Raw genomic sequence first — 25,141 nt, forward strand, 5'->3', positions numbered from 1 at the left:
AGGCATGCAGTTTAAACAAAGGTTTTCTCGAACTTCGTTCTGAGGAAGTGGAAAGATGAGAGATCTTTAAGAATTTGGTATCCATGGTTGTTGTTAAATATCGCTTGTTTAACACTTTCAGTTCAAAAGCTGTCAAAGTTAATTATTTTATTTATAATTATGTGTTGCTGTCCACCTGCTATTTTGTTGTTAATGAACTGTTGTTAGGTGTAGATCATTTCACCATTCACGTCTTTGAAATCCATGTTTCCATTTGTCAAAATATGTTGTGAGGACACCTTGGTTAACATTTTCTACTTACTATTTCTTTTATGAATTTACTGAACAGTTGTCTTATCATGAAAATGTAAGCCATGTCACCTTCAGGTAGTTTTTTTCTTTTTTCGTTACGGAAACTTTTATTTAACTTTAATCGGAAAAATCATCTAGTCAAACCTGGTTACTATCGCCAAAAAAACATGACCGGTAGTCGTGGTGATCATACAAGAACCACTGTACTTAGCGATATTGAACCTAATAGGGAAGTTTTCCATTTGAGTCTCGAAAATAGTCAGTGATTGGTCCAGAAAACTCACGCCATCCACTCAACTAATTAGAATAAAAACTAAGACCATTCGCGATTTGGTCACTCGCGTTTTCCCGCACTTCTAGTATTTGATTATTTTTTACTCTACGCTCTCCCTTGTTCTTTGTGATTTATTTTCCTTTCCTGTGATTGAATATTGTTATTACTTTGATTAAGCCGAGATAACAAAAAAACACCAAAAGCATCGCAGTTTCTCAGAATACCCTTGTGTTTGATGCGAGCGATGGCAGCGACCATTGAAAATCAATCCAATGGCTACAAGAAGATTATAAAGAGAACAAACTTATATGAGAACTCTTACAGTAGGAAATTGCATTATTAACAGGAAAAGCATTTTATAGAAGTGCCACGCTATCAAAAACACTGCTCAACCCTTCTTTGTAAGTCATCTGCTCGTGAGTTCCAGAGGCTTAGTTGTAGCGTCTGTATTTTGTCGAAAATTACCAAATTGCAACTAGGTGAAACGCAACACCTACTTTGAAATTTTATGTTTCGAGCATCCTTGCCTAGAGCTGTTTTAAAAACAGTTTATATGGCTGATTGTGTCCTTCACGGCATGTCGTACTTCTCTGATCTTCCAGCAGTACAAGATCGGGTTAAGAGACGAGTTTAAGAAAACCAGACTTGCTGTAGCCGACCAAATAACCTGGTTGGTATTTCCAGACCCAGCTACGATACTATAAGGAATATAGCAGACAAGTAAGGCCACTTGCACCCATGAAATGCTGGACAGTGTTTTTTTATATCTTGCAATGTTGAGCGGACTCCCTCCACGTTCATTCGGTTGTTCTAGGAAGTGGTTTTGTACATTTATCTGAGCGTGATGTTTCCAGAGTGTTAGATGAATCTTCACGTAGCATGAAGTCGAAGTTATCAAATACAGTAGTACGATAAGAGACGATCCTCTGTAGAAGTTTTCTCTACTCCACAACCACACTGGCAAAGTCGAGGCACCAAGTAACCAAAAACCGATAACCACACCGCGAACCCGACCCAATGTTACAACATGTCTGTATCTCATTTCCAACATCAGCACAAGGAGTCTGTCTACACTAATGGCAGTCGAGGTCAAGACAGACACTGCAGACAAAATCGTACTTATTATCCCACAAATATTGTAGACACGATACAAAACATCGCCTCTGATATCTTTCACACGAAACGCAGTGTAGGTTACATACACATAGAGTGGTTGAACAATGAGCCCAACGCAAAAGTCAGTGACTGCAAGGCATCGAAAGAAGAGTTTCGTTGGAGGATGAATAGACGACACTTGGCGAAGTGAAAAAAGGATCAGAACATTGCTCAGAAATGCACTGATGGAAAGAAGAATATTCAGAACCAAAAGAAATTCAACCAGGCCTGCTGGTGATGATCTAAGAGTTTCGCGCACTATGGTTATGAAGAAGTCTTTTTCTGAAGAGTTTTCCATTGTTCTCCGCGGTAAAAATGTTGGGCTCGTTGCAGTGTTATCAGCTTTTTGTAGTTGATAATGTAACTCTCGAGGCATATGCTCAAGTTTTAATTTTTACCAACCCGAGGCGTGTCATCCTTGTGCGATGAGTTTATACTGTATTACATTTTTAATATGTTTTGTTTAGTTTATGAATCATTTGTGTCCTAACTGACAAAACGGCGTTACGTTGTTTCACGACTTCTCCCGATTGGCAGTCCGGTGCTGTAAACGAGTTAAATAATTGGTTAAATCAAACGCCATAAGGAATACCGAAAAAGTGAATGTCACCCGTTTACGGCTAATCTGCCTGAGAGGAAAACAACAACAACAGCCAAAATAGAACAAAATCGAGTAAAGACAAGCTGACCGTTTTTTTCTTATCGCTGATTACGAGGAGATTTTATTGGTTATAGCTTAATTTTTGTCCAGTGACCAATATTAATTTTGAAGAAGTTTCATCAGAGAGTATAAATGTGGTCGTTTGTTGACATAAGATATTAGTTTCGATGAATACAGCTGCTGGGACCTTTAAGAAATTAAAGTTGTTTGCCGTAACCTTACGACGATATTTCCAATGGAGGGTTTTAAGAGAATGATTAAGCTTCTCTCTGAGTTGACTTTCCATTTTCATTAACACCTGATAATTACAGCGTCGGCATAAGTCACATGCAGAAGTTGTTCGCGCTTTTTAATCTAAATGGTCTATTTCGGTTTTCGATTTTTAATGGATTATGAAAAATCAAATGAAAATCTGAGCAATTTCCTTGTTTTTTTTAAGGTAACTTGTGACGTGATTTATAAACGAAGTTAACATCAGTTCTTTAAATTTTGAACTCTGTTTGTTTTCTTCATATGTTAGATAATTTATATGTCGTTCGAGAGACGTAGATATGTCACCTAGGTGGCGGGAAATATGACACCGCCTGTGAGCCAACGCTAGAATTCTCTCTACTTGGAAACTACGTTAAAACGATTGATTACTATAAATCTATACAAATCATACAAAGGAGTAGTGACTTAGGAGTTTCGGATTAATATCAGTATCTGGGCAACTGTCCACCTACCCCTCCCGTAACCCAACATTAACCCTAACTTGTTATCAATTGACTATAGTTGAATTAGGGGAGGGGTAGATGGGCAGTTGCCCAGATACTGATATTGATCCGGAGTTTCAATTAGTTCGAGGCAATTGTTGACGCGTACCTGATTTTACGATTGATAGAAGTTATTCATCCTCTCAATAACATAAGTCGAGCAATAATTACCCCTAAGGAAATGAAGAAAACTCTTGCTTTCAAAATTGACAGGTATATCAATTAGTTTGTCGAAAACACGACGCTACATAGCAGTTATTAACCAAATTCTCGTTGCGTGGAAATTGTGTTGAAAAGTGAGAAATTAGTCACCTTTGAATAACTCAAATTGAGCTATTTCCCCCTGAAATTGATACGAAAATTGAACATGAATTGTAAATGAAAAGAAAGGTTCTGAGTATCGGTCATACCTTTTACCATCCGAGGGGAGTGTTGGCCCGAGATCACGGCAGTGCTGACCAAGCGCAGGAAGGTTCCCACAAAAACGACCGCGAAGTCGCACTCCCCGGGCCTGATAGCGTGCTGGGGTCGTGAGTAGTTTATCATATGGCAGTCATGCCATGCTTTTTTTAACTTTTTGTAACAAAATGCACTTCCGGTCACTCGTATGAGCAACTCAGGTGGAGTAAGCTGTAACGAGTTTTAAAACAAAATTACCAGTCGTTTGATCACATGGAATGTCGGATAAAAGGTGGACTTTTGGTTCTTTTATTTGCATACCATTTCCATGGAACATCAGTACCCGTCTTGTTATTTGCTTTTGCACATTTTGTGTTTGTGTTTAAAATTATCTGCGGAAACTGTCTTTTGTGTATGCCTGTTTCAGTTTCTAAGATCTTTTGCTACAAGGTCTTGAGGATAATGAATTTCGCTTGGTGAGGTTTTCTATTTCTTTATTGTAAACTCGTAAATTGTCAATCTTTCAGGCAATTTCTTTGCGGAGAATTGGAATGTTGACATGTTTAAATACGGTGGCTTTCAAAACAAAACAAAATGGCTCATGACTTTTTTCGTGCAAGGTGTCCGTCCACATGGCAACATCGCGGCCAAAAAAAAAATAAATCAGAGCGTTCGAATTCATGTCAAGACTACTTTGCCTTATTATGATAAAAGATATCACTGGTGCATTTTCATTTCAATTCGTGCATGCGAAAGGTGCCTGAAGAAATTTGCACCTGCTCTCAGAAATTGACAGACAGCTCAATGGTCCAAATAAAGCAGTTTTTATAATTTCTGAATGACGGAAATTATGGTGTATTTTGAATTGCTTTTAAGCTCTTTAAAATAATAAATTGGTTTTTTTAAATGAAATTTCCTGCAGATTCGGATCATCCTGTAGGGAAGGAAGAACATTGTGTAATAAATAGTTTTATAGCTACACGTGCAGTAGTTTCATGGTATTGAAAGCATTTTCAATTTAATTAATATCGTTCGTCAGTGAACTAAGTTAGCTTTGAATTCTCTCGACATTTTCAAATTACAGAAAACTGTATCTTGGTCATAAGCTGATTTGATTCCCTTATAAATTTTCGTTGACGAAGCTCTTTTGTGAGTGATTACCTTTTCAAGAAAAAAATTGAGGGCGTTCTATACATTATTGTAGTTGCTAGGAAAATTAGCAGTTAGTTGAGCTGAAAATACTGACTGATCCATAAGGAGTGACACGAAACTCTCGATTCACGCATTCTATTTTACTTAGAGACAATCCTCTGCAACAACCAACAGTGGTTGAAAATGTCGTAGTTGAAAGCAATTATGATGCACTTAGGGCCTTTACTATTCCACGCTGTTTAAAGAATATTCACTGTCGATCCACGAAGTTCTGCCTAACAACAGTGTCGTTGCCTGATTGTATCCTTCACTGCTTTTCGCACTTCTGTGATTCTCCAGCAGTACAAGATCGGGTTTAGAGATGAATTTAAAAAGACGAGGGTGGTTACAGCCAACCAAGCTAGCCCGTTGTCTTCTCCAGTCCCTGCCGCAATAACATAGGGAACATAACACACAACTAAGGCCAGTTGTACCCACAAAATACTAGACACTGTCTTTTTGTATCTTATTATGTGGAATGGACTTGCTCCTGTGCTCGATTCTGCTTGGGGAACATGGTTTTGTATTCGTGCCTGTTGATGTCGTATAGACAAGTGGATCTTGACGTAAGATGCAATAGAAGTTGCCAACGAAAGCGTTATGATAATAGAGGATAACTTGTAGAAAACTTCCGTTTCCCAAACCCAAATAACGACGAATAAAGCACAAATGATCAAAAAGCAAAGCATTGTGAGACGAACTCGCATCAAGGTTACAACATATCTGTATCTCAGCCTCAACAACAGGGCGAGAAGTCTGTCGACACTTATGGCAGTTGACGTCAAAACGGATAATCCACACAAAACTGCACTTGAAGCCATGCGAACTGCTTCAAGATACTTGCCGTAAAAAGTAGTTCTTTCCATGTTTACTAGCGAAGAGATCTTGTAGGTTATGTAGAGTGGTTGTGTAAATAGCCCGACGCTTAGGTCCGTGATAGCTAGACATCGGAAGAAGAATTTTGTCGGCGGATAAATAGAAGACACTCGATGGAGAGCAAGAAGGATGAGGACATTTCCTAGAATTGCTGTGATGGAAAGAAAAATGTTAATGGCTGAGAATAATTTAACAAAGCTAGGTGATACAAAGGGATTTGTGTTCACAAGGGTTCCTTCTCCGGACGAGTTTGACATAGCTATTGATGATCAGTCGTTCTCTGGAGTTGACGCTAGATGATGATCTTCTCTGTGCGTGATTCGATTGCAGTTTGTTTAAAGAGTTTCAAAGCAGCTGGTAAAAAAACAGCAATGAACAAGACAAATTGACGCACAAGCTCCTTGCTGAATAAATTAAACGGTACACGTCTAGAGTTAATTGATGTTCTTCGCTGCTTTTTGTTATCATTCCTTACTTCCTGTTGAAAAGTGTATCTACCGAAAAGTGATTCTTATGGAACTTTTCTGATCAATGTATTAGCTTTAATTTCTGAAAACAGAACAGTTAGCAACTGTGAGTTCCGAATTCTATCTTGCAAATATTTATTTAAGAAAATTAAACCGTCAAATTGATAAAAGTGTATTGGTTAAAGAACTGAAAGTCAATGAAAGCACCTGTAGAAGGAAGAAAACACGCCTAAGTTCTATTTTTAATCACTTTCACTCCGATGTACCCTCTGATTTTTGGACCTGGGCGCCAAAATGAACTACTGGAAGACAAGAGCGCAGAAATTCTCCTTGTATGGCTTAGGGATGTGTCAAGTCCACTGAGGTTGATTACAGACTAGATCAAGAATTGTTGCCTCTTGTGGCTATAAAGTTATGCATGAGGTACTGAATGAGAAACCCCTGAGCTTCTCAAGGAAGTTCAATTCCCCCCTTCTAAAAAAACCCGTTTTGAGAAGTTGACACTGTCATTTAGTTATTGTCCCTTAACGTTTTATAGTAATTTGAGTCGGTGTTACTGGTACTAGTGAGGCTTTTAACACTGTGTAGTAGAAATATAATCTTGTTCTTTATTGCGGACGATGACGTTGAAAGTTTCTCTTGCCATTGTTCTGTTAAATATACGGCTACAAGAATTAAATTGAAACCATGCCGATTGATTTGTTTTTTAAATTCTTTTCCTTGGAACACGATTTTTCTGTCCAGCCGGAATATGCCTCTTTCATTTACGCAAAATTAAGTGCTTACCAAATTAATTACAATACGGTTGGGGGACATCTTTATTCCTTGGTGAATTTCCCTTGTGAAGTGACGGTTGTTCATATAAAATATTTAGTAAAGCTCCATTTTGTCTTTAGAAGATACTAGTAACCTGCTTTGTATACTGAGTGTAAACTAAAATTTCTGTTGAGTCATTGTATAGTTGAGCAATTTGTACTCGGCCTCGTTTTCAGGTTGAGGTACATGACATCACAGGGTGGTAACTATTAACAATCTACTCATTTGCGTTTATTTTATCGCCAGTGTCATTTCGAACTGTATCCAGCTGCTTGTACAAGACTTGGAGAATGCTTGCGATGCGCCCTTGACAGCATTGATAAAGGTGCAGTGTTCTTCTTTTCTTCTTTTCTTCTTCAGGTGACGCGTATTGAGTCATAAATAATCACTGAAATGGCCCCCAGAGGAAATGGCAACTTTTGAAGCAATAAATACATATCTTTCATGGTTCTTTTCCAGTCACCATTTCTTACTTGTAGTTAAGTTGACAGTAAAACTTTTTAGAGTTATTTTAATAATAATCAGAGATAAACATGACAAGGTTAAATCCATTAGATAGAATTAGCGAAAAAAAGGAGAAAAAAGACCAGGAAGTTATAAGCTTTAGAAATAGATGCCACTTTGCTGTGTGTTTGTCCATTTATCGACCTGAGATGATATCCAAACTCTGGGTTACGAGCCGCAGCGAATCTGGTGTAAATGACTTGCAGTTGTTGAATTATCTTTAACTCTTCCTTAAATGAAAAAGAGATACACGGCTCGAATTTTCGAGGATTTGCTCCAATTTTTATTGCCATGGTCTCTTACTTTGGTGTCAGTGGATACCTTTTGCCTAACTTTCCTCGAGGCCTTTTCTGAACCTTGCAAACATTTCCAGAACCATGGTCCTTGTTGGAGAAAATAATGAAAACAACTTATGACGTCACCTAAGCGTATGTTTAGTTCGGATCGACCAAACATAGGCCACGTTGTTGGGAGAAAATTGACTCGTCAACTGCTTTTGTTTACTTAAAGGTTAATTGGCAAAGCGTAGAGGCTGTAGGAGACGAGAGCTCTTATGTGACAGCCATTTCCAATCACCTGAAGGAAGCCGTACCTCTTTTACGTGATTACCTGTCCTCAGCAAGAAAATACTTCACTCAGTTTTGCGTAAAGTTTGTCAAGTAAGCTTGATTTTGATTATCGTAAAACTAAAACCAATGTAATCAAAACGGGAAATAAGAACAATGATGATTTGATTTGAATATCAAAGTGAGTCATTGGGAACTCATAGTTAAAACGGAACCGGCCCGAAGCGCGAGAAAACGCGGTATTTTTAAAAATTAACACCCAGAAGTGGTTAACGTGGAACCTCTCCTCGTAATATCCTTACATTATCCTGCTAACAGATAATGTGAATACTCCAACTTATCAGTTGCAAAGTTGAGTTTATCTGACATCATATTCGTGTTAAGCAGCCAGAGGGAAGGATTAGCAATTGAACCTTGGGGTTATAAGTCGCAATTGCAAGTTTCAGTTTTGCATCTGGGTGATTGAAAACCAAAGCAAAATGAATGCAGTCCTGAATAATTTGCGATGAAGAATGAAAAGGATGAAGTAGTCCTCTCAGAATAAAGTAACGCAATGTGTGGTTATCTTGATTATTGCTGGCGAAAGTAACTCGAGACTGTTTTCGATTCGGCAATGCTGCTACTGTGGCTCTATCTCACGGATACAAGTATTTGCCATTATTATTTATAGAAAAGTGTGTTGAATGATAAAGGTTAAAATGCTCCGACAGTTCGTCGAGTCTCATAAAGCTAAGATGATGAGCTAGTGTGTGAGAGAAGATAATTTTTTTGTTTTTTCCTCAGTTCTTTCATTCCACGGTTCATCAGCAACTTGTATAAATGCAAGCCAATTAGTACTGTTGGCGCTGAGCAGGTAGAGTGAAAGTTACTATATCGGGTTTTTAGAGTTTTGCAAGTATTTGAAGCCCTCAAAGGAAAGGTACGGACGTCTGCCAACAGGCTTAGAGACCCGCCCTGTCGAAGATTAACCCAGGGACAGATAACATTGTTACTGACGCTGAATGGAATGCCGCTCCATTGGGGCAGCTTACCCACAAGCAATTCTTTTGGTTTTCCCGGCATGTCACCCGTACTAATTCGTAATCCTAGATGGGGATAAGCACTCTGAAAGTGAAGTGTCTCACTCAATGACTCCGCTAGGATTTAAACCAGAACCTTCCTTTGCGGATTCCAGCGCGCTAAGCATGACGCTACCTCGTCTGACAGGTTATAGACCTTAAACAGTACCTGCATTTTGAAAAAGACGAACGCTTTAGTACTAAGGAAGTTTTTTTTTATTTATTTCCTCTCGAGGAGATATTTAGGGCGTAAGTCTTTCCTCAGTTCATGCTTCTGGCTGTGAATTACTTCGCTCTGCTTGTCCAGTTGATTCGATCTGATTGAAGCATCCTGTAATATTTTTAAGAGGTTTGTGCCAATGGCTGTTTTCTTCGTTTTTGTTACGCTGCAGCTGTTACTGGACACTCACTCTCTTAAAACAACTCTCCTTGATCTTCCCTCAATCGGCTCAAAAGTGCAAAGGAAGCCTCCAGCAAGGTAAGTCATCCAGCTTATCCTTTAACTCAACTGTTAAACGACCAGAAACGCCCTAACATGGGGGAGGAAGGGAGATCTGTAGGGGAGATACTTTAAGTTCTGGACTTAACCCTTTAACTCCCAAGATCTGATTGTTAATTCTCCCATCTAGCTGCTACGCATTTCCTTATCAATAAGTTACGAGAATTTGGTGTCAGATCGAGGTAACAACTTCGACCTGATAAATATAAATATTCTCATGATCTGTTTGCTGGAAAATGTTTAGATATTATAGGGAGAAGTTACTTGTTAATCACTTGTGGGAGTTAAATGGTCAAAGGGGCATCTCAGAGCGAGGGGCTTAAAAGGGGAGGGAGCAATCAGAACGTTTTCGGTACTCGCTCGTTGTGTTTGTAATCAGTCACAGAAAAAAATGAACTTTGTTATGGTAGATAGTTTTAACACTTCACCCATATATTCTAAATTCATCAGTTGTTTATTTGTTGCATGATTTCTTGGCTGCAGTTACACTAAAGTGGTGGCGAAGGGAATGAAAAAGGCAGAAATGATATTAAAGGTAATGGATTGGACGACACCACCTGGTTGGAGACCTTTTTCTTCTGTTCTCTTGTACCCTCTTGTTGAAGAAAAGCACAAGGGGATTACCTCTTTCACTTAGCCAGGACAGAAGCTTTTTCAGATTTCTCATATAGCTTAAGTAATAGGATTTCAATAAGTGTATCTGTCTTGAACAGTTTTTTTTTCCAGTGGAAACGTCTTCCCTCGAAAACTTCCCATATTAGATTAGCAGCTGAGCCTTCATATCAATTAGAGGATTATAAGTTGATCTAATTCCAAATTCTCCAAACTAACATCATAAGAATTGTATGGCAGGCAGTAAGGAGAATTACTAATGAGATATTGGGAGTGAAAGAGTGAAAATCGCCATTAATGTACTAAACCTACTTCAATCACTTTGTTTTTCGTTGTAGGTCGTTATGTCTCCTCACGATCCCGCGGTTGGATTTGTGGACAATTATATAAAGTTACTTGCTGATACAGATACTTCTAACTTCCAAAAACTACTGGACATGAAGGTGAGAACAATTGAACTGCTACCTTATGGCCTTTTCACTGTGATGTTTACTATAAACATGATATCACCAGTTTTATATCGTAAGTTAACATCATCATACAAATTTGTAAATTGATTTCTACTGCATGAACCTCCGTCATGAAAATTGTTATTAGCCGCAGCAAATACTAATAACAAAAAGCAAACAATAGTAACAACGCTATAGTTTACAATGGTTACTGTCGTTCCTGTAGCAGAAGTCGTAGTGTTTTCTTTGCACCGACATCGTAATGTAACGTACTATAAGGTGCTCAGGTAAGAAGATATGGACGCGCGTCCGAAACCACTGTTGGTTTGCTTCGCGTCATATGTCGTCCTTACCAGTATGTTTCCCTTTGTCAGCCACTTTTCGTGTAGAGCTTTCAAAGTCGTGCTGGCCAATGGTTCTCTGCACCGTTAACGGTTTTTTTTGTGCTCTCATCGCTTGATGTTTAAGTCGCACTTCATACAAGGGTTTAAATATCTCTTTCCGTAAACAGCCGTAAAAGAGGTCGTGAAGCGAAACCCAAACTTGGGTGGCGGCGGTAGACCGACAGTAAACTTGCTTTTATGGAAACCCCAGCTTTAGTAATTAAAAAAACAAAACAAAACAAAACAAAAAACAGAACAACACGCAGAGTTTTATTTTAGGCGAACGTCGTGTTTAAGTGTTTGCCGTGGGATAAACATTCATTTCGAAAACTGTCAAGGCAAGTATATTTAGCTAGCTAAATTTTTTTTCGTAGTAATTGTTATGTACCAACTCTCTCTCCAGGGTTTAAAGCGGAGCGAACAACACAGCATGCTGGACCTATTTCGCTCTCGTCTACCCTCCCCTCCGGCAGGAAGTGCGCCTGGAGAGTCTGCGGCTGTTTCTTCTCACACCGCAACCGAGCAGGAGTCAAGTAGAATAAAAAAACTAGAGAGACTGATAAAAAAACCGTTTTAGACCAACACGGTTTTTCATTTCTTCACTAAAGAAAAATACGCGCGGGCTACACGCTTTGGACGCTTCGGTCAACTTGAAGAAACTCAGTTGGCATATAAAATGTGGGTTTCTTTCTTTTCATTTATAACGAAATCAACAAAGATATTTTTATTGATAATGGTACTGTTAATGATTCTTTTTATTGGCCCCTCCCTTGATGGGGAGAGTTTTTATTCAAGAAGAATTGGTGTATGTTGCTTCTCACGAGATATGTTGAAATGAGATTATATATATATATGTATATGTTATCTCTTCAAGCTATTTTGAATGATTACAACAATAGGAGTAAGCTCTATTATCACGACCAAAAGCTCTTTAAGTTTCGCAAAAGCGTGTGACTTGAATAACGAAAGATATCGTTTCTAGTGCTTCGAGTGGAATTGTTCAAAGTACTGGGAAAAGTGTTAATGGTTTGCTTTCCCGCATGGCGCAGTGTACTGTTTGTGGGAGTCATTTCACTTTGTTTATCGTCACCCATAGCGGAAAAAATAAAAAAAAAAAACAATCTTATCATGGGATCATACTTTCTACTGTGGAGAACGTGATAGTCGAGTGGCTAGCTATTAGCCGAAGCATATGATTTTGTTGTTAGACTATCTCTATTTTCGAATCTTATAACATCCTAAAAGCTTCTCATAAAGGAGATTCGTCCGCCTTTGAAAGTAGTAAGATTTTGGACATTCTCAACAAGAAAGGAATTGGCTCATAAACGAAAAGTGATTCGGATACCGCCCGTTGTTGTGTCTAAGTTGGAGGAATTTGTGAAGCATTTGCCGGATGCGGAGGAAAAATCGAGATAAGTGGAAGAAGCTCTGCCGGCGATCCTTGCTACAACCAGAAAGTTCGAATTGCTATGGGAGTCGAAGACAAAAATTGTCTCGAAAGTGCTACAGGAGTGTGAGACCGCAACAATGAAGATGGGCTCTACGAGATACACTTTTTCGCCCAAGTAACCCAAGAGATGCGAGCGTCCTTGTGGGTTATTAAATGTGGAAGACATTATCTGCAGTCCATTCCCTGTCCAAGAAAAAATTTTTTTTAACAATTTCAAGCCTTTGAATACGTTAGAGCCAGCAAATGGACCGGACGTGGCTTAAGCCTGCAAGGGATTTGGTCTGTTAAGCGAGACAACAGAGGCAAACAGTTAGATGCGCCAGACAAGAACAAGGATATTTTAGGTGCAGACATGACAAGAGGTATTGTTCAGTCCTTCGTTCCTCTTGTTCAGGTGCTGTTTAGCCTTAAATTCGAGTCTAGAGAGGACAAGGGTATTGAGTAAGGATTGGAAGGAGACTTTGAACAGCAATTAAAATCTGCGCATCGTTTACTTCTCGAACAAGACGGCAACATTATAGTTACCGATACTGAAAATAAACTAATCATGTTGTTTATCCCTGAAGGCAATTTTTAAGTGCAATTAGCTGAGGGAAGTACGAAGAGGCTACTTTTAAGTTTCCTGCTTAGTTTCCTGTTTATTGTATCCAGTGAGACATATTGTTACGCCTTTCAATTGACCTCACCTGTGTGGTTTCCTGATTTGTCTGTTCTATTTGAATGATTGTCTCGCAGTTGGGCGTTCTTTGTTAAAATTGAAGTCTGCAGGGCAGGCGTGATTTTGGCGCGAGTAAGTGGTCGTTATTTTCTTGGTGAAAATTATAGCTGCTGCCATCTTTGATTTTTACAGGAGCGGAAGGCTGGGGAGAGAAAGACATTTTCTACCTAGTGGACGGGCGACCGTCAAAAGGAGGGAGAGGGTAGGGGATGGGGCTACAGAAATAACGCCAGCTCGAGATTAATGTTCTTTTTGGGAAATTCTGTTCGCCCACGAAAGGAGTCTCTGATTGATGCGGTCTTCTCGTCTTTCCCCGCTCCCCCTCTCTCCCACACTCTAACTCTAAATCAAACATTAAACGACTAAATTTGATGAAACGTCACCCCCCGTAAGCTACTGAATATTTAAATTATACAAGATGGGGGGGGAGGGGGGAGGGTGGGGTCCTAAGAGTCCTTACCTTCTTTTAATTATTATTATTATCATTATTACTTGCTAGACACCGAATTCTTTCAATGACGAGATTGCATGTCACATTGCTTTGTAGAGTATTTAAATTTTACCTTATTCTCAGCTTAACCAGTCTACAGCATTAAAAAGATTGTGTTCTCTGACTCATAGCTGGGATTCCGCCCCAGAGTTGTTTCACACTGTAATGTTTCTTAATACTGTGTAGCACACTTGTTCTTTCAATTGAGTGTTATCAAACCAAAACCAACGTAATCACGGTTTAAAATCGGGAAAAAGGAATATGTTACAACGAACTTATGAGTACGTACTAAAAGTTCAAAATAGTCAACTCTGAGGCGCAGGAAAAGGTGTCAGTTTTCAAAATCAATCTTGGAGTCTGACTAATGTAAATTTGGATTACTTTTGACATTAAACTTGAAATTTCTTGAGTGAATTTGTCTACGTCGATTTTGAATTGATGATAATTTAGCAGTTTTTAATGACTTGGCAGCAGGACTTGATTTAGTTTTAAAATAGCTTGCCAAGAGAAGAAATCAGAAAAACCATAAGAAAGAAGGTGTGGTTTTTTGTTTTCGTCTTCTGTATGTTTATGTGAAGAAGACACGAAAAGAACACTACAGCAGTTTGCGCTACATATCTGACAGGGTCGTAGTCTTCTTGCTCTTGTTTTCAGGCTATTTTTCCTGAACTTGCGATTGTCATCATTTGAGTTCTTCATCGTCTTCTATGACAAACCCTTAAGCAACAGACCTTATGGAAGTTCTAACCTTAGTACCCGTGAGACATGTCTTAGAAGAAGAGTGCAAATTCTTCCATAGTCCGTATCTACTTGACTTAAAATCCTTTTGGTTTCGCAAAGCCCTCACCTCGTATCTCCTTGTATTAACGTCCTCTAACTCAACAGGCAGCTGACTAGTTACGCGTCATACTTGGTGGGTGTGAAACAATTCGACCACATACACGCATGTTATATCGGTTTTAGCGAAAAAAAAGATGGTATAGGGCGTGGTCGTGAACATAAACAAAAGGGTGCCCCACCGTGGCTTATTTGCCCCTTATTTGTTTAATTCCCGTGAAGAATCGTTCTGAATTTCTCCTTTCCGATGTCCTTCTTTTTCAAAAACAGCTGTTTAATTCAAGTATTGACAACATATGGGGAAACAAAGCTAAGGCCTCCACACTAACGGCCTTGGTCCATCATATATGTGGAGGATAAACTTTGTTTTGATACTTTTTCCCCTAGAACTGCAGTCTCAAGGTTGCGCTACAGATTGAAACACAATTCACTGGAACACCCACCCTTCGTTTCTTTTCAGTCAATTTTAACCCTTCCACAGCTGCGCAAACTTGCATTTAATTCCTCCATTCAAGATCATCCCTGAATCAAAGATTAGTTCATGAGGATAAAGGAAATGATCGATTACCAACTGAAGATCTTGATTGTTAAACAAACTCTCCTTGTCAGTACCATAGCAAATGTATCGAGAACAGTATGGAGAATATGCAAACTGATGTTAGGGTATAAATGTAATGAAAAATTTTCAAACTGATTTTCAAACTTAAAACAGTAATATTGCGTCACCATAAAGAGTTTTCTCCCGAACACTCTATCATCGCAGATTTTTTTTTTCACTGATATAAAAATAAACTCGGATTTGAAACGTGTGTGTTATTAAATGACATCCATAAAGGTACAACTCTAGTTAGATTTACCCGATAATGGAAGAGTTTTGTTACGATTGAAAACCGGAAATCTATAAATTACCACTCTATTATTTTCCGTTGTACCAATTTTGTCGACTCGAATCTTGAGGAAGAAACCTAACGAAAGAGTGCGCACAAAAGAGCCTTGGGCCAAGCCCATGGTAATTGCACAGTTAACGTAAAAGGTTATCTTCGCAAGAATTATTTTGGTAGGTTTTCTTGGGGACGGGAATTGTTCCTTCGAAAAGTTGATACTATCCACAATATTGAAGATTGCATACGGGTGTTTTTTGTAGCTCATACACATAATACGCTCCACAGTTCTTCACTTTGATCTTGTTTGACCACTTGTAGCAGTTGCTTAACCAGTGACAACAAACTTGACGCGTTACTTCGCCTTCATCTGTCGTAGGATGTTGACCGTTGAGCCATCCCGGGGCATGGGTATTACAGACACGCACATCTGTTGGACATGCAGTAGGCATTGTGAGGTTACCAGAAACACCAGTGAAGCGATACCAACCAGGAGTAAGGTCATTTTTATCACATTTGGGTGAGCTCTGATCAGTATAACTGAGAAGACGGTCGTTTACGTCGAGTTCTTGGGTAGTTAGAGCATGGGTCATTGCATGCATCAACTATTGGAATTTTAAAAGGTTTAAAATATATTTATTTTACAGATACGAAGATTTAAATTAATTTAGATGTTAAAGGGATCAGCTGATGTTGTGAAATATAGAATCGGTGTATTGAAATATTATACCAGTAAATGGACTGGGGACTGGGGAGCGGGAAGAGCGCCTAGTTGCCCCCCCACCACTGTTCCCCGGGTTCGATTTTCGGACCTGGGGCCCATTTCTTGAAGTTTCCGGTAACTTAATGGGCCCGAAGCCATATTTTAAAATGAAAATTTAAAGGATAGAGAATGAGTAGATTCTGACTCCCTAACCAGGTAAATGTTGTTTCTTAAGCTAATATTTTTATTGTAGAATCTTTAAATATTTTGAAAATCCTATCTTGAAAGATAACAGAACAGCTTTCCGGGCCTGTTAAATTGCGGAACCTTCGAGAAACAGTTCCCATTATCCGGAGCTTCCATCTTCCATACTTACTCTCTGAGTCAACCCTGTCCCGTATCTTTTTATTTTCAGAAGCACCTCCGACGGGGTTTTTCGCGGGTGTTTGCATAATAGCCAATCATAAGAGAGCTGTGGTTTTATATTGTTACGTCACATGCTGGCCGCAGGAAAGTATTTCAGTAATGGCGAAAAGCGGGAAGAGTTTTCCAATTTTTTAGGGTGTTATGCGAACGTCAGTGTGTTTTCGCGGGAAATTAAAGAACCACTCACGTATCTCAGTTCTACAAATAAAAAGATACGGAACAGGGTTGACTCAAGGGTACGATTGGTATGGAGGCTCCGGGTAATGGGCTCCAGATGGGGTGATGGCTTGTACAGCTAATGATTGAAATATTGGCCATTTCACGGATAACGGCTCAATTTATTTCTATTTCAGATGTGGAAAGATGAGAAGAACCAATCAATAATGTCCCGTTGTGAGGAGGTGTTGATGTGGACGAAACAGTTTTGTTTCTTTGGAGACTCAGCGGCCCTTACATTTGTTTATGTAACTCAAAGAAAACACAGTTAATATATTTCTCAATTAATAGTTTCATAAGCCTAAAGTCCGAGCAGATCCGACAATGACAAGGGAAGAATAAAATTTGCTGTAACTTTTAATTGCGTGCAAAATCCAGTCTTCATGTTTATGTTTAATGTGTCCCATTTTCCGAAAGATTTCAATTCTGTATCCTGCGGCGATCAGTTGACGAATTTAAGTGAAAATCGGTTGTAGCATCCCCTGCACTACAATGCACGTCTCTCAATAGTTTATGTTACTCTTCTGAGAGTGTAGGTTTGGAATTTATAGAATAATTAAGGAAAGATGTCATGCCTTGAAGCATGTCACACCTGAAACTTGTATGTGGCTAGTCAATTAACCAACTAGCTCTGCGCAGTTCAGTGGGTATTAAATATCCATCCGAGAAATCGGAAAGTCTGAGGTTTGAGTGTTCCAATGAATTTCACAGATTTGTTCTTTCCTTCATGGTTGTCGCAAACATATTACATCTTTCCTAAAATTACTTTGAAATTAACCATCCTTCTTACTCTCTATAAAATAACTATTCGGTCCCTAATTCAAATTACAGTAACTGATTTTTGGCCCTGTCCTCAGGCGACATTTTCATCCAGCAACAGGATCGGGCTAAATGAAACTCTCTTCTCTGTTGCGCGCCCTGTAAACTTGCAAATTGGAAGGCACGTTTCCAAAGTGCAGATTTAAATCGGAAAAATCTGTACTACCATGTATAAAAAAAGTGAGATAGCGCAGAAATTAGAGCACTTTAATTCACTTTCACAGTTTTCAGGATTACTCTTAGGCTACTGTGCAAATGAGCTACCATTAGCTAGTGGCTCGTTCAATTTCTGAAGTAAAATATGGTAGCTGCTCCTATTTGGATAAGCTATATGTGAAGTGTTCTCCTGGCACCGTCATGTTATCCTCATACAACTATTTCATAAGACAAATTTTTTTCTCTCCTTGTTATTAAACATCCGTTCCATATTGTTATGAATTTTTTTCATTTGTATGTAATTATGCTGTTGTGATGTATTTAGTTGGCATTCTTGGGGCGAAAAAGTTGACTCGCCTTAAAAGTGGCAAGGACGAGTAGCCTTGAATACTAACTTTTAAACTAGCCGAGAGTGAGGGCCGTACTGGGGAACATTGGATAAGGTCGTCGCAATATGGACCAAGCGCAGAGAGGTCTGTAAAACAACGACTGAAGGCCAATATTCTCCAGTACGGCTAGAGCAAGAGAGGCTGGTAGGTAGTTTATTTTATGGCACTCGGACCAGACTTACTTCTTTTGAATAAAGGGGGTAAGTTTCTAAAGAAACTGTGGTGCTGCGTCGGTGGGAGAGTATAGTAGTGTTAACAACTGAGTTGAAAACGTAAATTGGCCACCGTATAGATTAAAAAGGCTGACGTTTCGAGCGTTAGCCCTTCGTCAGAGCGATTGGAGGAATTGTGGGTTGTGTGTGGGTTTATAGGCAGAAAATGGAGCTACGCTATTGGTGGGAATATGGTGACGAGAAAACAAGAATAAAGTAAAGTGATCAGTGATCTTAACGGATCTCTTGGATCCCGATGTTTTCTACGTTATGAATGAAAGGACAACTTTTGCATCGCGAGCGAGCGCATGTGAAAGTTCCAGGTTGTTCACTTGCTTGAAATGAACTTCTGACCAAAAAGTTGCCTATGTCTTTGTCACGTTTGAATGAAATTAGTGGGGGTTGCGAAAAGATAGGTTTGGCAGGATTTCTAAAGATCATGAGAAGCTATTACAAACAAAGAGACAAATTTGGTATTGCGGTCTTGATTTATTTCATTCTATGCTACATCTGCTCCAGTTATCAAAACACACAAAATAACTACAGACGAAACGACTCGTTAAACATATCCTTGCCCTCGTCTTGCTCTACTTCTAACAATATGGGGGTTAGTTGACAGCGCCATCGTAGGTTAAGATGGGAACTATGTCACTGTGGGTACGGTTGGGGGGCTGGTGGGGTTGGTGGTGTCGATGGTTGGGGTGGTGGTGTCGATGGTTGGGGTGGTGGCGGGTGTACTGTGGAAAGAAATACAAAACTTAATTTGTGAAGCAAAAGTTTGTTGCTAGTGAAAAGTCACAAACATCACAAGTTTCTTGCAGAAATTTCAGTTGTCTCAAAGTGCAAGAACATGTGTTACCGCATGATGGAAAAAGGATTCGCCATAACACTCCTGCTAAGTTTTTTTAAGCTATACCGTAAGAGTATTGCTATGGTTACCCTCCCCCCCTCCCTGGTAATTCCTTGCACCCATCTACAATCCTGGGAGGAAAAAGGTACTGTGAGAGAGGTGTATTGCCCAAGAACTCTGTACAATAATCCATCCAAAGCTCGAATCGCGCCCTGTCGACTCGACGTCCAACGAGATCATCTCTAAGCCGCTGCGTCTCCTCTTATTATAGAGTTCGATTCCTACACAAAATTCCCGTGAAGGCGATCAACTATTTTCCCGGCACTCACTCACCTAGCTTAATTTTATAGACGTACAAAGCCCATTGTCCTCCGACGCAAGTTTTAGGCTCGTTTGACTCTTCATCGCAATTCCTAAAAGAACAGTCCGGTCCTGTGATGCTTTTGCACTCTTCAGACATTCCGTGGACGCTGTAATCAGCACGCACACCGCCCCAGCACTCACCATAATACTCAATGCCAAAATAGTTGGAGTACTTTTGCTTAGCTTTCTGTGCGCACGCGCAAGTAAACCTACAAAAGAAGACAAGATAGCAGTGAAAGATATGGAATAAAAATGGAGAATAGAGAAATTTTCAATTCAGCGTCGAAAGTTATCTGAGATTCTATTGGTTTTGTTTGCTTTGCTCTGTAATTGGTCCAAAAACCCCGCGCCACTCTCTCAACCGATTAGATGCAAAACTGAAGCCATTTTCCCGCGCTTTAGGCGGTTTGGTTGTTTTTACTCTGAGTTCTCATCGGCCCTTTAGGGTATTTTCCTTTCTTCGGATTTCCCGCTGTGATATCTTTAAATTTGGTTTTACGACACTCAATGGAAAAGCGCTGCAAGAGTTGGAAAAGCTTGAGAGCAACTCCATGAGGGTATAGAGATATACACCATCATGGCTCCTCGACTCAGACAGGCGCAATGTTAGAATCAACCTTTTTCAGTGGATTATATGGCTACACACAGCGACATTAGATAAGCTCTGGCTAATATTCACAGTAAGATCTAACCTGTCGATGAAGTTTTCCCAATCTTTCCAATTTATATTCTCTCCGAAATAAACTGCGGATGTCTTATCTCTTGCTGTAAGAAGAAGTTCTGGAAACGCCCGTTGATAGCCATTGTCTTTGTAACAGCCGATCCATTCGCGCTCCAATGCACATTTAGGTTGTCGTGACATGTAGCAGTTTTTCCCAAGACCTACAAGAGTACATAGGTATGCTACGCATGCGTGTGTTAATTCTTTTATGGGTGGGGTGGGGCTTTCACACATCTCCTTTCCCTATTCCCCCAAAAGGCACAGCAATAGGCAAATTATTTTCTTGAGAGGTTCCAACAAAAATACTCAAACAATTAAAAGTCGTGTAATCTAATAAATGATCTGTTTTTTTAGTGACATGGACGAAGAAAAAAATAGTAATCGCCAAATTGAGGGTTTAGGGAAAAAACAAACAAAAAAACAGACGTGTAGTCCGTGAATGATAAGAAATAATATAGATGAAATTCGCTAGGTTTGCACTCAGAAGTAACAGTCGATTATGTAGTGTTATCGTCGCGTGGAATCTACCTAGGATGAAGCTTCGAGACGACAGATTTTTTGTAGGTAATACGCAGGGTTTCAACTTCCAAGTCTTTTTTGAATGCATTTAACAATGGAATTAGATGTGAGAAGCTAAAGAATTGTTTTGTACATCCTGATCGTGGAAAAGCTGATGCTGTAGAAGCTTCTGTTGGAAAGAAATGTGATCAAAGTGATAAGGAAAGATGCTTTTGAAGTCATGGTCGCATATTTCGGTGATTTTTTTTTCAGGAATACGTACACGTATATGAGAACCACTACACTGAATGGAGAATAATGGTATAGTTCGTTTCTAAGAAAAAAAAAACCGGTTGCATTACATTTGTAACATGGCATAAAATCTTTCGTTTTTTTGATGAGCTAAAACTGGTTCGCACAAAGAAGTAACAGTCGATCATGTATCTCCACTGTCTTGCTTCATCTACCCAGGATCAAACTTTTAAAAGGAGAAATTTTGGGGGGAAATTGCAATACAACTTCTCCATTAAATGTATAGAACAATGTAGTTTAATGTATGAAGCCAAATAAGATTTGATCATCCAGAGCAGAGGCTCTGATCGATCCCGAACAGTCTCCAGTTTATTTAGGCTCAACTATGTTTACACGTTTACCTCCTGATCCTGGAGGTATAATCGAAGCTCCTGTTGAAAAAAATGTGATTTTAGCGTTAAGGGAACAGTCAATAAATACCGCGAGAAGGGGGGGATGGGGGGGGGAGATTAGTCTTCACCAACCGAGTAGAAAGGGGGGGGCTATAGAAAACATGGTTTTCAGTGGAAAAAGAATGGGGATTAGTCTTCACCAACAGATTAGAAGGAGGGGGGGGGGGAGACTGTAAAAAACCGACTTGCAAATAACTGCTAATAGGGAGGAGGGGGACATAAGAATATCACAGAGCCTCAGGGGGGGAATCAGGTACATTTTTCTCGTGACACAACCAAAACCCTGCAATCGCTCCAAGAGATGAATAATGAGGGGTCCCTAAGGAAAAAAATTAGGCTATTAAAGTCATGGTTGGTATATTGTGTTGATATTTGAGGAATACGTCCACCTTATCATTCCAATATTACTTCATTGCTTAGTTCTCGAAACGCATCCTTCAGCATTATCTGAGTGTCGTATCGATCCGTAGAAGGCGCGCACGAAATACGACAACAGCAAAAACGAAACCTTTGGAGTGTTCTTTATAAAAAAAATTAAATAATCAAGAAATCTGTGCCACCTTAAGTTCGTCGCTTAATTATTCAAGCCGTTAAGACGTAAAGAAGTTTAATTTTGGATCGTTAAGTGCGGCCATTTCAGTGTTATTCCACTTTCCGCTTGCATTCCTGCCCTATTCTACATTGTGATACCATCGCTTTGTTTGTACGTCCTGTAGCCCTGATATGGTAGCATGTTGTAATAGGAAAGTCTAAATGGGGTTTTGAAACCGTTAGCCGTAAAACGGCGAAAAAAAATTAACCGTTAAAGGATTTCTAGTAACCATAATAGAAAGGTATCAACAGTTGGCCGTATATTGGCCAAAATTGTTACCATTAGCCATAAAAGCCATCACCCCATAGAGGCCCTCGAATAACGGGATTATAAAGTAATACTAAACGAAACTACAGATGGCAGCATTTGAAAATCCTTGGTGACCAGTTAAATGAGAATCACGGTCGTCCTTCTCTTCTGTTTACCTTGTGTTGAAACGAGGAGGAACAAAAGAGGAACAAACTTCCCGAACATGTTAGATCCTAGAAAAAAAAAAGCGATATTGTGGTTATTCGTAAATTTAAAAAAGAGTGAAACAAGTTGCCAAGTTAAATATAATCCCAGCACAAAGCCTGGGATTTTTTTTCCTTAATTCAAATGATACCAATTTTCTTATTCATTTATTTTCATTAATATCTAGAGAGTTGGGTTGTTTTATGGCAGATATCAAATTCACAATTGCAGCTAGGCTGTCTAGTTGAGCACCGGTTTCTTTCCGGAGTATATTTTGATGTGTGACAATTTTGCGGGTTTTAGTCTGATCTTTGCGGAAAAAAAAAGAAAAGCAAGCCGCAAAAAATGTCCGACAAAAGAAAACGCCGTAAGGTTTTATTTTTGTCATTCAAACATAAATTCTGCGTGCAAGTCATCTCGTATTCTTTGCAGTCGGACTCATTTGAAATGTCCTTCTTCGAATTCTTAGATTGATGTTTCTGTGAAACTCAACAGGTAGCAAAATTTGCAATTTTATGCTAAGTTTCTGGTCAATGTTCGGTTTTTTTATGTCAAATTTGAAAACAATTTCTTCCCAGAACGCATAAAAACACGCTATTCCGGGTAATATAACCCCACATGGCAACAATTTACAATTCACTGCAAAATACCTCTAGGGAATTCCTAAACTAATGTGTTAGGCCCAGCAGGAATAGAAAGTGGAAGTTCATGCTTCACATTTCATCTTAAGGCTTGGCACGGTATGGAGAATGTAGGTAGATCTTTATAGATTTAAATTAGAGTGCACTGAAGCAAGGTTTAGGAGAAATTCTCTGAATTCAATCACGTTGTCTAAACCAGCTGCCCAATTCTTTCGGTAAGGTCATATATGTATGATAAATTCGGTTAGGGCTGTAACTTGAGAAGCAAAGAGATGGAACTGAGTTTATTTTCGGTAAATCAAAACTCACGGAAGTCACGGCACAGTTTTTCTTTTCCTTTTTTTTCGTTTTTGGTGAGAAACTGTTTTGCACCGTACCACAGCCTTCAACTTGAAGGAGATTACAAATAATGAGTTCAGTAAGAAAAAAGAACTGAAAAGGAACAATGATAAACAATAATTAAGAACAATAATGGCTGAGGACAGCAAAGACTGGAACACGTTGGAAATGGCCTGAGAATATTGGTCTGATAAGAACGAGAAACACAAAAGAGGAAATTGCGAATCAAGTGAGAAAAAAAGATGACCAAGAATGGCGAACATTAAAACAGATTGAGCATTTAACAAAACTCAAAAAAGATTTCATGATGCTCAAAACGAGACCCATTGCCTTGCTTTAACAAGATCCAATCGATGAAAACTTACAGCACAAAAATTTGAAAATGTACAGCCTGATTTTTTTACCTTTAAAACATTTGTTTTCAATCATCAATAGAACTTTTTGCGTTCATTTGATTTTAAGGAAAAAAGGGGAAAAACATAACATTTTTTTCAATATTACCAGTAATACATTTTTATCATTTTGCTCGCTTAAAACAAAACAACCTGGTTTAAACCTTGTTTGCAACAAACAGCAAAAACAAGAGATACTGATAAAAGGATATAAAAAAGAAACAAAAATTGTTCTCACCCCTCATCTTCCCTTAGATCTCCAATATTCGGTGGGTTATGCGCACGGTATTGTCCTCGGAGATGAAAAATCCTTGAGGCCCTTCTTCAAGGCAGGTAGAAGTTGAAATGGTCACGAATTACGACTGTTATACTTTTTTCTCGTTAAGATAAGCTTACGCTCTGACGTATCTTTGACACATCAATGCGTATGGACGTGTATCACGATCCGTAACTTTGTAAATAATCTCAATTACGCTTACTTAATTTTTTTGTCAACGACAGTAAATACTCTCTGTTTGTTACGTTAGTGCAATACACACCCTCTCGCTTGCATGATTGAAAAAACTCTCTCTTTTGGCCTAAATAAAGTTGAATTTAAACAAAATTTTAAGTGGGAAATTGCGTCACACCTTGAATGAAGTTAGTTTAATTCTATAGCACTTATTTTGTTTGTTTTGTTTTTTGTTTATCCTATCAGATTTTACGTAACATGCACAAGTTCTTCATGGCAGTTGCCACGTTTGAAAAATATCCAGTCTTTTGTCTCAATATTAAATCTCTTGATTGATGAAGTAAACAATAGAATATGAAATTTAGCACGACGTTTACAACGAGGCAAACACCATTAACGAAGTCAGATATAATTTACCATCACTGATCCATAAAATGACACTATTTAAAAAAGCTTTTATCCTTTTTTTTTTTCGCAAAACTGTTCTAGCATTCCATTGCATCGTATTAGTTCTGAGAATCTTTTCGAGCATTTAGCTCGTGAAAACCCCTTTTACTCACTACCTCCGAGATCTAAAACTTTTTAATGCCAATCGCAAAGTGAAACAGCAGTAGCATTTTACCGTTGAAACATAAGCTGCAAATTCCCGTGAATGTTTGCTAAGCGTGTTATTTGCCAGGTTAATGGTGTGACTAACAAACAGTCACTTAACCTTTCAAGCTGATCAAACAAAGCTGTGTTTCTTTTTGACATGGGTCACCTCATCAGTTTGAAAATTAACAGACAACTCATGGTAACCACGTGGAAGAAGCTTTGGTGATCCAGTCAACATTAATTAGATGAGTATGTCATAGGATCTTTTATTGGTTCAAAAAGAACGATAT

General features: G+C 38.9%; 3 protein-coding genes across 3 annotated transcripts in view; 1 reads left to right on the top strand and 2 right to left on the bottom strand.

The window, feature by feature from the left end:
- Positions 1-12,112, top strand: part of LOC131768973 (vacuolar protein sorting-associated protein 53 homolog) — a 31,363-nt gene extending 19,251 nt beyond the window's left edge. Inside the window, exons 18-24 of the mRNA XM_059084687.2 lie at positions 7,132-7,210; positions 7,900-8,048; positions 8,739-8,808; positions 9,406-9,491; positions 9,996-10,047; positions 10,463-10,567; positions 11,360-12,112. Coding sequence (XP_058940670.1) covers positions 7,132-7,210; positions 7,900-8,048; positions 8,739-8,808; positions 9,406-9,491; positions 9,996-10,047; positions 10,463-10,567; positions 11,360-11,533 — 715 coding nt within the window. The 3' untranslated portion in view covers positions 11,534-12,112. The remainder of the gene's footprint in view (positions 1-7,131; positions 7,211-7,899; positions 8,049-8,738; positions 8,809-9,405; positions 9,492-9,995; positions 10,048-10,462; positions 10,568-11,359) is intronic.
- Positions 4,147-5,917, bottom strand: LOC136279063 (histamine H2 receptor-like). Its single transcript, XM_066162440.1, has one exon. It carries the CDS (start codon positions 5,857-5,859, stop codon positions 4,963-4,965), a length of 897 nt encoding a protein of 298 aa, XP_066018537.1. The 5' UTR covers positions 5,860-5,917; the 3' UTR covers positions 4,147-4,962.
- Positions 12,113-18,751: 6,639 nt separating the features above from the next.
- Positions 18,752-24,182, bottom strand: LOC136279172 (uncharacterized). Its single transcript, XM_066162711.1, has 6 exons — positions 24,045-24,182; positions 22,407-22,463; positions 21,339-21,368; positions 20,159-20,348; positions 19,437-19,675; positions 18,752-18,990 (listed from the first exon to the last, which is right to left on the bottom strand). Exons 1-6 carry the CDS (start codon positions 24,049-24,051, stop codon positions 18,902-18,904), a joined length of 612 nt encoding a protein of 203 aa, XP_066018808.1. The 5' UTR covers positions 24,052-24,182; the 3' UTR covers positions 18,752-18,901.
- Between the last annotated feature and the right edge of the window lie 959 nt (positions 24,183-25,141).

Source organism: Pocillopora verrucosa, chromosome 2 (genome assembly GCF_036669915.1).
Source record: "Pocillopora verrucosa isolate sample1 chromosome 2, ASM3666991v2, whole genome shotgun sequence".
Lineage (NCBI taxonomy): Eukaryota > Metazoa > Cnidaria > Anthozoa > Scleractinia > Pocilloporidae > Pocillopora > Pocillopora verrucosa.